Below are 14,424 nucleotides of genomic sequence, written 5' to 3'. Positions count from 1 at the left end.
GTGCCGCCCCGACAGAAGTCTAATCTTTGTTTATTTCATTTTTATTTTATATTTTGAAGGGGCCTGCACGCTGGTCGAGTCGTTAGCGTGCAGACCTCACAGCTAGGAGACCAGGGTTCAATTCCACCCTCGGCCACCTCTGTGTGTAGTGCTTGATTACTGTTGTTTTGTTCTTACAGGAAATGACAATCACAATATTTATCCACTTCCTCTTCCCTTGCTTTTAATTGTGAATTGCAACCACTCTAATTAGTCTCTCCCTTCCACTACGTAGGCGACACACCATGATTGAGGGTGGTTAGGCTCCGTCGCCGTACACTGTTGAGTGTAACATCTGGGTACTGACGCCACACTGCATTTTGCCATACTTCACAGTCATGCACTCAAAAACCAACCTTCACTCCCAACTCCAACGCTACGATTAATAGGAAGAACAAGCACTACCCCTTGTGGACCAGTTGGCCCAGTGCAGTATGGGTAAATGGCACAACCAGCTGCTTCTGGGCCCTCCTGATAAGTTAACCTTGTGATAAGCTAATGCCTGATTAATGTTGCAGTAATTAGACACAGCTTTTCACACTCAGTTAAGAGGACATCCTCCAGCAATTAGCCTCAACCAGAGAAAGATAATTTCCGAGAATGTTATTCCTTGGCTTCCATTCATTCCCACTTGGCGAAATTAAGGTTTATTTTTCTCATTATTATTGCATCTAATTACTTGTTTGATGTTCTATACAGCTGCCACCCGTAATCTTTGATCCAATTAAGAAATGCTGATTGACAGTGTGGGGATGCAAGAAGCTGCATACATTCTGCAGTGGTATTCTTATCATGTAGTATAATGCTTTCACTGCTGATATAACGCTTTTCCTTAAGAATACACTCTGCATAAATGGTGGATCCAATAAAATACACACACACAAATGCGCAGATACAGAATGTAGTGTATTGTTAAGATAAAGGGTCATATTTAAAATAATAAAATAAAATAAAATAAAATAAAATAAAATAAAATAAAATAAAATAAAATAAAATAAAATAAAATAAAATAAAATAAAATAAAATAAAATAAAATAAAATAAAATAAAATAAAATAAAATAAAATAATTATAAGCGCACAGACCTCACAGCTAGGAGACCAGCATTCAATTCCATCCTCGGCCATCTCTGTGTGGAGTTTGCATGTTCTCCCCGTGCATGCGTGGGTTTTTTCCGGGTACTCCGGTTTCCTCCAACATTCCAAAAACATGCTAGGTTAATTGGCGACTCCAAATTGTCCATAGGTATGAATGTGAGTGTGAATGGTTGTTTGTCTATATGTGCCCTGTGATTGGCTGGCGACCAGTCCAGGGTGTACCCCGCCTCTCGCCCGAAGACAGCTGGGATAGGCTCCAGCACCCCCCGCGACCCTCGTGAGGAAAAAAGCGGTAGAAAATGAATGAATGAATGAAAATAAAATAAAATAAAATAAAATAAAATAAAATAAAATAAAATAAAATAAAATAAAATAAAATAAAATAAAATAAAATAAAATAAAATAAAATAAAATAAAATAAAATAAAATAAAATAAAATAAAATAAAATAAAATGTAACAGTTACAACTTAATTTTCCTCATATTAGGACTTTTTTCTTTACTATTTCAACATTTCTGCAATATTTCCCTTTATTCCTGTGTCCAAATTTATTTATATATTTTTTTCATGTCAAGGACAATAAAAAACAGCTGAATGTCCCAGATTAATCCCGGACGTACTTTGAAACATTTGGTGTACGAGTAGCGTTTCCTACTATGTGCCGATTTGGCATTGGATGGAAAGGAATTTGAATCAAATCCTGTAATTCATAGAAAAAAAGAAATGAAGGCAAAGTTATCAAAATTGAAAAAATACATAAAGCAGGCCACGACACAGTTCACTTTGTACCAAAAATAACACCACATTGCAAAGTAAATCAATTAACAAATTCACTCAACCAAAAGCGATGACGCTATTTCCTTACTTCCGGGTTAACCTTTGCGACTACAAATCCCAAGCACCCTCTCTCCACCGCTGATCACAGTAACAAGTGTCAACACTGAGCTTGGCAGGAAGTGGTGTTTGTTCCGCGTTGGAACATGACCGTAAGGTAGGATTGTCGACCAAAGTGTTGAGCCAACAAACTCATCATTTTCCACGGTAAAGTAATTCTTTCAGAATACATATTACTTAAACACTATTTGTGCTTTGTAGTGCCGATTTATTTGTACGTCGTAGATAGCTGCTAACGTTAGCGGTAGCTAGTGAGGACGTAGTTGTGTAGGTTTATGCTAGTCATTTGTACATCCGACACCCATATATATATATATATATATATGTAAATTTTGTATATATATACATGGATATAGATATATAGACTGCTAGTTCATGATTGAATCTCCTAATGTTTCGCCACCATGTTAGAGAACAGGGTGTAACTTACAATAACAATTTTGCAAGTGACGACAGGGAAGATTCTTAGTACGTATTCTAAGTTCCATAAGTTTTCTTCATTGATGATTTGAGTATTCTTTACAATTACAAATAAAGTGGATGATCTCAGCATTCTTTGCAGTGACAAAGTTGTAAAATAATCAACATTGCGAGAAATTGATCTGTTTTTTGCCACTCCACACTTTAACCTCTTATTTAGTTCCAAACACTGGGAGATGGACAACCACAGAAGAGGTCGACCATGGGGGAAGTTGGTGAAAGTGGACTCCAGTGAAGGAGTGGTGCTGCTTTTCAACAGAGAATGCACAGTTGGCCGGAAAAAAGGTGGGAATAAGTATAGTTTTGTTTTGAAATATTGCTGCAGTTAACGTTTCTTGGTGTGAATGCGGTGGTTGTTGCAAATGTCTGTAAATGCAGACATCGCTGTCAGTGTCTGGGGCCCTAAAAACCTCCCCCCTCCCTGAAAACACAAAGCCTTTAGTGCAGCAAACTTGGACAGCCTCTTGTGATGGTAACAAAAGGCGTCCATTGAGAACATGTGTGCCGAATTTTAAGTAGGTATTTTTTGTATCGGCCTATATTTCCTTGCTTTGTTTGATAAAGGGCTTGTGGGGGTCCATACTTTTTTGCAATGCAAAACGTCTAGTCTTAATTGGTGAGCTTATGTCTGCGCTTGAAAAGGTTTTCAATGTAACGTAAACCCAATTTATGCAATTCAGTTTGTATAGATTGTAATACTGGTTATGAACGAGTCTGAAAGTTGACATCAAATGCAGTATGTTGCATTTAGTGTTTGTTTCATTTATTGCAGGATGTGATCTGGCTTTTCCTGCCAACAAACTGGTCTCAGGGGAGCACTGCAAAATTGTGCAAGATGAAAACTCGGGGCAAGTGTGGCTTGAAGATATGAGGTATGATGAATATTCAACCATTATACCTGCATAGGAGTAGGAGTGCATTTATATGCACCAAACACGCATATTAATGAGAAAATGCGGACAGTGGATACAAGGTTTTAGATGCTTTCATAACACTTTCAGATGCAGTGCAAGTCGACCTAATTGTTGTTGTAGCCTTTGAGTTTGTATTTTATGCATGTTTCTTGCCAATTATATTTTTTGCAATCGTCCACATGTTTGTTGTTTTGTATTTAGCACCAATGGCACAGTGATCAACATGGCCAAACTGGTCAAAAAACAAACTCACATGCTTCAAAATGGCGATGTGATCTACTTTGTATACAGGAAAAATGAACCCGAACAAAGTGAGTTTTTATTTATGCAACTTTTTAAAAAAAATTACTTTGTACCTCATTCTCCTATTACTTGGTTGTCTCGATTTTTAAACATTTTTTTGCCTCATCTTTCAGATATTGCCTATGTTTACCACTCAATCCAAGACGAGCAGCCTATATCACACGATAGTTTTGGTAAGTACCACAAGTTATAGTGTAAAGTGATTCATTCTCTTATTGCACAGGCTGGAGTAGTCATTTTGAAGTAACTGTCCACTTTGAATCAGACATGTCAGCCCACAGTCCTGTTCCTATCGCGCCTTCTGAAATGGCACTCTCTGTGGAGCCTGTCATGCTCTCAAAGGCTCCTCGGGATCTTACACAGGAAGAACCCCAGCCTTCCACCTCAACGTCCCACCTGTGTATTCAACAACCCTACACACCCAACTCAGGTGGGTTATCTGCTCACCATGTGAAACTGTACAATTGTAGCGTTAACGCAAAAAACATTAAATACAGTAACAATACAGTAAATTTATATTTGTAAATATCCACTACTTATTTCACATAGATTATTTAAGCATTGTAGTCTTTTTATTGCAATGATAAGTCTGTCGATACAATGGTTCTCAAGGCACTTCTGGGGTACTCGAAATTTAAAAAATATATACTGTGTATATACAGTGGGGAAAATTAGTGTTTGATTCCCTGCTAATTTGAGCAGTCTACCTCCTTACAAAGATATAATGAGTACAGAATTTGAGTAGTAAGTTTACTGTATCTGAGTGAGACATAAAAAGCAATATTCAAGTAGAAAACCTGCAGTTGCTAAACAAACACAGTAAAGCTGCTAGCAGGGTTGAACGTTCCCTGCTTCCCTGTGGAAACGGGATGCAGTGGCTGTACGGTAATTAATCAAAGAAGAGATATAGTGATCTTGTCAAGGTGTCATCTTCATCATACACACCAGTTATCATAGTCGGGTTTGTTGTTGCTCAGCGACATCCAAGGCACCACCCACAGTTTCCAAAGTAAAATAAAAAGTAAAATAAAAAATTTAGTAAAATAAAGTAAAATTAGTAAAATAAAAAGTAAAAATAAAATACAATAAATAAAGGTACAAATTTAATTTAATCCAAAAATAAAAGATCAAATCAGAAATAAAATTAAAAACAAGAAACAAAGCAATAAAAGTATAAAAAAATAAAACCAATTAAAATAAAAAGAAAGAACTAAAAGATACAGGACCATACGACTCACTCCAAATTAAAAGCCAGAGAATAAAAGTGGGTTTTAAGACGAGACTTAAAGCTTTCGATGTTGGGGGGGGTCTTTTTTACTTGGGAGGGGAGAGAGTTCCATAGCTTGGGGCCAACCACAGAAAAGGCTCGGTCTCCCTTGGTCTTAAGTCTCGTCTTAGGCACCACAAGTTGGAGCTGGCCCTCGGACCTCAGTGATAATTTTATGGTAAATTTATGTTTTTTTATGGTAAATTTTACCATGAATTTATGGTAATTTTATGTGTCCAAAGCTTTTTTGTGCTTAGTGTAATAAATTTTTAATTAAAGTTATTTTGTTTTCCCAATGTTTTAAGCAACACTTCTCACAGATGAGCACTGTTTTGGACCTAGATCTTTTTTTTTCCCAACCAAAAATGTTTTTCTCCTGTTATGGGTGACTCCAAAAAGAATCCACAGGGGGTTCTCTCTGGAAAAAAGACTGAGAACCACTGTGCTCATATACTACAACCCTCTTTATTTCATTGTTAATTTCATATAATATGACAGTACCGTATTAATGTTTTAGTGCCAGTGCTTATAGCCACAACACACGCTCTATGAAATGACCTCCAAATAGACATAACATGTTTTGCTACCTGAACAGGCCAAGCCAGAGATGTGACCCGAACACCAGAGAAAGTGCTCAACAATTTGGAACCGGAATGCAAGAGAAGGAAAACTGGTGTGTTGATTCATTAGTAACCTTGGTGTTAATTAAATCCACCTACCTTGCATATTTTCCAAAACGCCTCAAATAATATTCTTGCTCGTATACCCAGATAAAGATGATGAAATATCACGTGCATCCAGCACAGATGTTGTTGAGGAGACTAAGAGAGATAAAATGGAAGAATCCCTGACTTGTATAATTTGCCAGGACCTCCTGCATGACTGTGTCAGGTAAGACGAAACCAAGGTGGCACCACGGGTTGCTTTTGTATGTTTAAATACAGTACACTTAATAGTGTTTATAATAAACACTTTCCCCCCATGTGTTAGCTTGCAACCTTGTATGCACACATTCTGTGCTGCTTGTTACTCGGGGTGGATGGAGCGTTCTTCTCTTTGTCCAACGTGCCGCTGCCCTGTGGAAAGGATCCGTAAGAACCACATCCTGAATAATCTAGTAGAGGCGTACCTCATTCAGCACCCAGGTTAGTGTGAATACAGTTTTTAATTGTGGCATATGCAAAAATGGGTTACAGGTGAATAAATAATGCGTGCATTTGTTTGACAGAAAAGTGTCGAAGCGAGGAGGACCTGAAGAACATGGACAGCCGCAATAAGATCACTCAGGACATGTTGCAGCCAAAAGTTGAACGGTGTTTTTCTGATGAGGAGGGCAGCTCGGATTACCTTTTTGAGCTCTCTGACAATGACAGCGACTCCTCTGACATTAGGTACAATTTTGAAAACCTGCACTTACAGCTTATTAATGACAAAGGATATCTTTATTAAAATTAATACATTATCTTCCATGAACTGTAATGTTTGAGTCATGGTTCCCTGTTTTCCTCTCTCCTACCTTTAAATCAATTCCAGCCTGTAACTTCACAGATCAAAATATTACTTCATACACAATGAAAGCGTCCAAAACACTTATTGATATGTTTTTGTCCATAGTCAACCTCTGGTGCTGTGCAGACAGTGTCCAGGCTACAGAAGCAGCCAGATGCTGTTTGCCACAGGCTCCAACTACTGGGTTCCGGGTCTTACGGCACCACCACCTCTGCCTCATTCTTTTCCACCTCCAGTCAAACTAACCACCAATGCAGGCTGTGCAAATCCTACTGGGGAAGAACCCTCAACATCTTCGGACATCCCATCAGGTAACTAATAGCTAAGATTGAGGAGGGGAACGCGGAGCAGACATTGTGGAATTTAATTTAAATATGGGGATATCTGCTTTTTGTTTTTTCTCAATTGTCAACTTCTTCTACTGTTTCCAGCTCCTCACGAGGAGTACCGCTGCCCTCCTCAAGGCTGCCATCTTGTTTGCACCTGCTGTTTGCAGCCCATGCCGGATAGACGGGCCGAGTTGATTACTCAGCAGCAATGTGAGTGCTTACCGAGTGTCAGCTCAGCTTAGTAATAAGGCTGTTTAGTGTTTACATGTTTTATTGTGTATATCATGAACAATACAATTCTGGGTCGCCACAAATAAATTTGGACCTCCACAAATAGATTTTTCATTACCTGTTTGCCTTTGCTCATAAACACATTATGATGGGACTTGTCTGTGAATGTCGTTCTAACTCCATACAGTAGATGGCATTGTAACTCTTGCTACTAAAACGCACCTCATAAGATAGCAGGAGGGATTGTTGATGACTTAGCCACTAGCAGCATGAAATTTAGTGAGCCACTACTGACAAATCTACTGACTTTATCTTGTCTTATTGGACATTTATGGTGACATGAAAGCTGGGATCGGTCAGGGATGAGCAGTAAAAAAAAAAAAAGTAATTAAATTGGGCTGCATGGTTTCCTCCCACATTCCAAAAACATGCTAGGTTAATTGGCGACTCCAAATTGTCCATAGGTATGAATGTGAGTGTGAATGGTTGTTTGTCTATATGTGCCCTGTGATTGGCTGGCCACCCGCATACCCCTGCAACCCTATTGAGTATTAGTGGTATAGAGAATGAATGTATACTGCACATAGTAATATAATTTGAGTATACAGTAGTAGTAATTTGCAATGTTGTGAATGTATTGTATTGCATAGCTACCACAGTGTTGTGTTTTCACAGGTATGCAATGCCAACGTCCTTTCTGCCACATTTATTGGGGTTGTCAGAGGATTGGTTGTCAAGGATGCCTGGCTCGATTTAGTGGTAGGGATGTTGTTAACAATATATCAACTTAGTATACTGAAATCTACACCATACTGTTTAATACTTGTATAATTCAGGAGTAACTACTTATCTTGCAGAGCTTAACCTAACTGACAAATGTCTGGATGGTGTGCTGAACAACAACAACTATGAATCAGAGATCCTGAAGGTGACATTCTTGTGTTTATGCATTTAATTGTTCTGTATTACATTTTTATTTAGGTATAGATTACAACTACCTTTGTCTCATCCTTCGTCTAGAACTACTTATCCTCCAGAGGGAGGACATGGCTGGATCTTCTCAAAGAGGCCGTTCATGACTTAGAACAGGGGAAATATTCCCTTTCAGGTGAGCCCTTGAAACGCAGCGTATTGTTTTGATGTCGTCGTCTGACAATAATTCACCAAACTTGTGTCCCGTTACCATTCTCAGACAGTCGTATCTCTGCCAATACCATCCTGTGTGTGTTCTGTGGCCTGATGGTCTTCAAGGAGCTGGCGTACATGTACAGACAGAATATTCCCGCATCGGAACTACCAGGTCAGATGGTAGTTCAATTATTCAATTTAGTAGAACATATTTTGATATACAGTGCCAGTCAGAGGTTTGGACAAAGCTTGTCATTCAATAGCATGAGTAAGTGTCTTCAAACCTTTCATTAAAACTGTTCAGTACACATCTGACATTTCAGCAACCATTTTTATATCAGTTTATCTTTTTGTGGGTTAATACTAAGCTAAATGAAAGTTGAATATACTAGAAGACGTTGTATAGTACCGTATTTTCTGGACTATAAGTCACTCCGGAGTATAAGTCGCACAAGGCCAAAAATACATAATTAGGTAAAAAAAAAAAAACATACATAAGTCGCATTTTTTGCGGGTAATTTATTTTACAAACTACTTGCCCAAAACAGACATTACGTCATCTTGGAAAGCAAGTTCTAACAATAATAAAAGAATAGAGAACAGGCTGAATAGATGTAAGATATGCTAATAATGCTTATTCAGCTACACAAAAAAATAAACATAAACAGAAAAGTGTCCAGTGTAAATAAACATTTTTTTCATTTATAAGTTGCTCTGGAGTATAAGTCTCAGGAACAGCCAACCTATGAAAAAAGGGTCCGGACGAGTCCGGAAAATACGGTATATTTGCGGCAATTTTTACTGTTATACAAGCTGTACACTGACTATTCTTAATGACATCCAAGTGGTCGCCGTTATGGTATGGATTTGTCCCAATTTGTAACCAAATTTAAAAAAACTCTACATTATTGTTGCTTTGACATTGATTATGATCATACTTTACACGTCCTCTTTGCTGCTGAAATGTGAATTTCCTGTGCGCTAAAATAATTTTTGATTACGCCCCCTCTTAGCTGCTGTGCTGTCTCGTCCCGACTGCTACTGGGGACGTAACTGTCGTACACAGGTGAAGGCCCATCATGCAATGTAAGTCTTTTATACTGTATGCAATTTGATTGCATTGCGTATTTGTACACTCTGTTGCATTGGACATGATGAATTAATCAAATGATACATCTATTTTTTATTAGGGCTGTCATATTATACTGAGTTAACGGCAGTTATTTTTTGTGTGTAAGTGATTCATACGCATCATGGCAAGCCACGCTTCTCTGTTTTGACGACGACTGGATGCACAGTGTAGCGTCCACAGAATCAAACAGGGCCTGACGCTGTGTAAACATGTAATTCCGACACTATACGTGTATCTTGAAGAGCTCTAGTTATTGGAACGACACTTAATAATGGCATGATGATCACAACAACAACTTTTATTTTCATGTCATTTGGAGCTGTTACATGCATACAAATATATACTGTGTAATCCTGGCCTTTCTTTCAATTAAAAAAAAAAAAAAACTTCATTTCAGATATAGTTGCAAATGGTGAATAATCATATTAATTAATATAAAAACTGTGATTAATCAGATTAAAAATTGTACTTCTTTGACAGCCTTAGTTTGTATACATGACATTAACAGTATTTAAAGTAATCTGATTTCAACTGGTTTTCCACATGCTATTCCTACATTTCACCACTAGATGGAGTCACGGTAGCAATGCGGCTCTTTTTACGCCATGACTACTCTGATTACTCTCCCAGTGGTTTTCACCTGCGGTAGCTAAATGTTATACATGAAAGGGTGTGGACTTATTTCTCCATCTGTCTTGTTTTCAGGAAATTCAACCACATATGCGAGCAGACCCGTTTCAAGAGCTGAGCCAACAAAAGCGGTCCAACTCACAGCACAGTGGAGACACCATCTCACCTGCTTGACTTGGCTACCAGTCCTCCATAATGTACACACACACACACACACAACCACAAAACAATCATTATCACTTCATAATGAACGTTGGGCTGTATTAAAGCAGTGCTATGCACATTACTTTTTATAGTTGAGAGCTTCCGTAGAACCAACATTTGATAGTTTTTTTTTTTTTTAAACTTTGCTCGGTTAAGAGCAAATGTGGCAGTTATTATTATATATTATGCTGTTTACGCACTTCGGTAAGCATGATTTATGCTGCTTCATTCTCTAGTTTTGAGCTGGACTTACTGTATTATGTATAGTTGGTGATGTAACCTAGTGCCATAGGAATTAAGGGCTTCCACAATGCAAACTCAATTGCATATTATTAGAGTTTAGAATATTAAATAGTCATACTACTTACTAATCAGTGTTGTATGGATGCATCAGTCAGTTCCAATTCTGCATAACAGGACTGAACTAATCAATCCTTTTTTCATATTTGAAAAATATTTCCTGTCATCCTACCTTTTACTGTTTATACTTTTATTTTGCATCAATATCCAGAAGCGATGCATTACGGCACAGGCTACTGAAGCTGTTGATATCACTAATCTGCTTCCTTAAACACATCAATAAGAAGAGTCAGTAGTAATGGTGGCTATTCTGAATGGCAATGTTCTGTTTAACAGTTGCAGTTCATTGGAGACGATCATGCAAATTGGAGTTATTTAGTCAATATGTTGATGATTGTGCTTGGATTTTTGGTAGCTCTCTGGTTTCTCAGGTAAACAACGCTGCTGTAAAAGTGTCGAACTGGTTAAATGAATCTAAAATTCTTGATTTAAAAAAAAAAATCTGTACTCTGTAACACGGATGTACACATTGTGCAAGAATATTTCTTTGTAGATAATAGATTCAAGATTATGTAGAACTGCTGGTGGATATGAAGAAACTGTTAAACAGTCGTGATTGGCATCCAGTCAATTATGCATTGACTTGTTATCACTTATCTTTAGTTGATTTATAACTGTCTTCATTCAGGTGTCCCTAGAAGTTGACACGTATAGCTCTTCAATTTTTAACATATTTATTATTTTCTTGTTTGAATTTTAGTACCAGTATTCCCAGTCGTGATCTAGCTTGTTTTGAATGAGCATTTTCTGTCCTCTGCCCAGGGGTTGAAATTACTGGAGGTGTTAAAGTGTTTTTTTTTTACCCCCTTAGTCATGGTGTAAGAACCATTCAAGCATTCCATAGCAGCTCAGACTCTCCGCACAAGTCCAGTCGATCCCCCGACAGAAGGGCTGAGTTTTAATTATTCCCCACCGGAGATCTGGGCACTGTAAGCCAACAACAGTACCAAGCCGCTCCAATCAGGAATCGGTATTAAAGAGGCTTTGGAGTAGTACTTTGCATTTGCCCGGAGACAGGAGATATGTTGTATACTAACGCAAATATTTACACGCTTGGCGTGTAAAAGTCTGGACTGAGCTGGAATGGAAGAGGGTGAAGGTTTATTCTACCTCACATGAAGTATGGGAGATGATTGCAGGTACCAGAGGTGCCTTCATGACACTGAAAAAAAATGTCTTCTGTGATGTCAGCAACTTTATGCAAGCACCTGGTTTATTATGATGTGCCGTTAGGTCGGGTTAGACCCCCGTAGAGTATAAGGTACATAAAAGAAGTGTTTGGCCGTGTTCCTGTGTTGTATTAGCAAAGCTAAGATTGTCTTTAACATTCATCATATAGTAGATATGGTTTGCATTCGGAACATAACATTAAAAAGCTGGAACTATCAATTTAGCCTAATTTCATTATTGCGTGGATTTCAAACTGTCAAAAGAACATGGATGACATATCCTCATTCATCCAGGACATCAATCGCAACTCAATCAATTCACACTCAAAGACTAGATAGGACAGCTGTAGCGTTATTAAGTCTAGTTTATGGAACACATTCTCTTCTCGGCCAATCCGAAGGTAGGACTAGAGCTGTCCTAGCTAGTCTTTGAGCATAAACTGACAAAGTATGTTGCTCGGAGAACTGAAACGTCGTCTTAGACTCTGAATAAACCCAGAAGCCAGTACATAATTTGGCGAATCAGGTTCACATAGTATACAAAAAAAAAATAAAAATCAAAGGATGCAGAAGCTACATGGACATTTTATAAACTAACTATGCCAAGAATTTTTTTTAATATATATTACAGAAAAAAAAACTTAGAAAAATTGTGTGGATTATTAGGATGATTTTGTTTTTTTAAACAAATAATTCAACTTTTACGTTTTGTCTTGTAATTATGTCTTTATTCACATAACAATCTGACTTGGTGATGTGAAGAAAGCCCTCAACTTTGGCGATGTTCAAATCCAGGCTGAAAACATACTTCTTTTCAACTATGCATATGCCAACTGAAACTTTTTTCCCCCCTTCGTTTTGCTGTTTTTGGAATATGCTGAGGTCTGATTAAAAAAAAAAAAAAAAAAAAAGTCACAGGCTGTTAATGGACCCCGGACCACACTTTGGACACCCCTAATTTATATTTAATTTGACTACAGCAAATCTGCCACTCAGTATGGAGATCAAAACTGAGCATTATTCATTGAAATAATTTCATTCTATTTTAATTATTAAGTACTCCATATTCCAACTTTCCATCAATGAATGTCCACTCGTTTGATAAATACTATTGTGATTGCTATTTTTCTTCTTTAAGCTAGATTTCCCTAAAAATGTACATTAGTATACTTTTTACAGTATTTTGATTTCCCTTTTATAATCCAGTAAAGGTATACTGTATATGTATATAAGCGTATGTTGGTTTTATACTTTACAGAACACGTAGACCTATTAGATGGAAAGAGTATTGGCATGTAATACAATAGAAAGTAATGTGATGTTTTAAGTATAGTAATTCAGGAAACTACATCAAACCTCTGAAACCTGATTTGAAAAAGTGCTCCTAAATGTTGAGGTTTTAGTGTCCACTGAAGAATACTGTTGTTTGTTGCAAACCTTAGGCAGTAAAGACCTCTGCATACGTGGAACAGTATCCAGAAATAGAAGATACGTATACCAGAAATCAATATACAAGTCGATTCTGTCAATCATGAAGCAAATGGGCGTTAACGAGGGTTCATGAATGCTTCACTGGCCCATAAAAGTCTTGTCAGAATCTTCCCGGTCACATGTGGTTGCTGCACAACACTGCCGACTGACTAAGAGGCAGCTGGCAGCCATTGATGGCGTTTGACTCGGTCACGGTGGGGGGTGCAGCGGAAGGGAGTGGACAAACCCCACCTGATACCTGACTCCCCCACGGCCGCCACTCCGGTCTAGCTCTCTGGTTCTGAGGGCTGGAGGTTTCGCTGGAAGGTCTTTTCTTCTCGAATGTCCCCGGAACCAGTCCAGCGCTTTGACCCAGGTGTTCAGCTAAGACCAGAGGCTGCCGGTCCTCTTCCTCAGAAATGGCAAACACGGGGACGCTCAGGTGATCACCCTCACCTAGGAAATCATGCCTTTTAGCAGCCTGGCCACTCTCGACGGGACACTGCATGGAGGAAGCAGAGGAGATGGGCTCTGGTTGGGAGCTTTGGGAATGGTTAAGTCCGGACGTCTTATTCGAGTCCACCGTCCCAGACAACAAACCGAAGCAAGGCCCCGTGAAGCGGGAGCGCCGCAGGTTGCTGATTGAGTTGAGACGCCGCTGCCTTTGTGCGACTTGACCGAGCGGATGGCAAGCATTGCTGATAGAAGAGTCAGAGATGGTGCTGCTGTCCATCTTGGATGCCAGGTGAACGTCAGAGAAAACCTTCCTGTTGTTGTCGGCCACCAGACAGGCAGGAGCCTGGAATGACATTGTAAACAATGTGTTTTTTTTATGGTCATTTCAATAGAAAGTGGTTAGATGGCGCTATCTGCAGGGGGAAAAACATGTGCCACAGCTATGAATCCAGCAGAGGGCGCCGTCTCACAATTGAATTGACCCAACATTTTCCAGAACCTGAAGGCTCTTTGACAAGACGGGAGGTTGGTAAGTGCACATTTTGTAAATACTACATACAAATGTAGTAAATACTACATACCCTTATGAGTACAGTTGTTTTTTTCATTCATTCATTCATTTTCTACCGCTTATCCTCAAAAGGGTCGCGGAGGGTGCTGGAGCCTATCCCAGCTGTCTTCGGGCGAGAGGCGGGGTACATACACCCTGGACTGGTGGCCAGCCAATCACAGGGCACATATAGACAAACAACCATTCACACTCACATTCATACCTATGGACAATTTGGAGTCGCTAATTAACCTAGCATGTTT

General features: G+C 38.7%; 2 protein-coding genes across 3 annotated transcripts in view; one reads left to right on the top strand and one right to left on the bottom strand.

Moving 5' to 3' along the window:
• The first annotated feature begins 2,044 nt into the window (after positions 1-2,044).
• Positions 2,045-14,423, top strand: chfr (checkpoint with forkhead and ring finger domains, E3 ubiquitin protein ligase). Of its 2 annotated transcripts, none has more exons than XM_058071042.1 (18): positions 2,045-2,176; positions 2,670-2,794; positions 3,282-3,381; positions 3,625-3,734; positions 3,840-3,899; positions 3,992-4,156; positions 5,589-5,666; positions 5,764-5,884; positions 5,984-6,138; positions 6,222-6,384; positions 6,608-6,813; positions 6,934-7,041; positions 7,738-7,821; positions 7,920-7,990; positions 8,083-8,170; positions 8,255-8,362; positions 9,204-9,276; positions 10,028-14,422. In XM_058071042.1, the coding sequence occupies exons 2-18, from the start codon at positions 2,686-2,688 to the stop codon at positions 10,068-10,070; spliced, it is 1,842 nt and encodes a 613-aa protein (XP_057927025.1). In that variant the 5' UTR covers positions 2,045-2,176; positions 2,670-2,685; the 3' UTR covers positions 10,071-14,422. The 2 variants fall into 2 exon arrangements, with proteins under 2 accessions (XP_057927025.1, XP_057927023.1); XM_058071040.1 differs by having other exon boundaries at positions 2,056-2,126; positions 10,028-14,423.
• The window catches only part of si:dkey-112e17.1 (uncharacterized), a 36,205-nt gene continuing 31,393 nt past the window's right edge, over positions 9,613-14,424 (bottom strand). The window contains exon 7 of the mRNA XM_058071039.1: positions 9,613-13,954. Coding sequence (XP_057927022.1) covers positions 13,292-13,954 — 663 coding nt within the window. The 3' untranslated portion in view covers positions 9,613-13,291. The remainder of the gene's footprint in view (positions 13,955-14,424) is intronic.

Source organism: Doryrhamphus excisus, chromosome 4, assembly GCF_030265055.1.
Source record: "Doryrhamphus excisus isolate RoL2022-K1 chromosome 4, RoL_Dexc_1.0, whole genome shotgun sequence".
Lineage (NCBI taxonomy): Eukaryota > Metazoa > Chordata > Actinopteri > Syngnathiformes > Syngnathidae > Doryrhamphus > Doryrhamphus excisus.
Note: the sequence above shows the minus strand (reverse complement) of the source record. Positions and strands in the feature narration are given on the sequence as shown.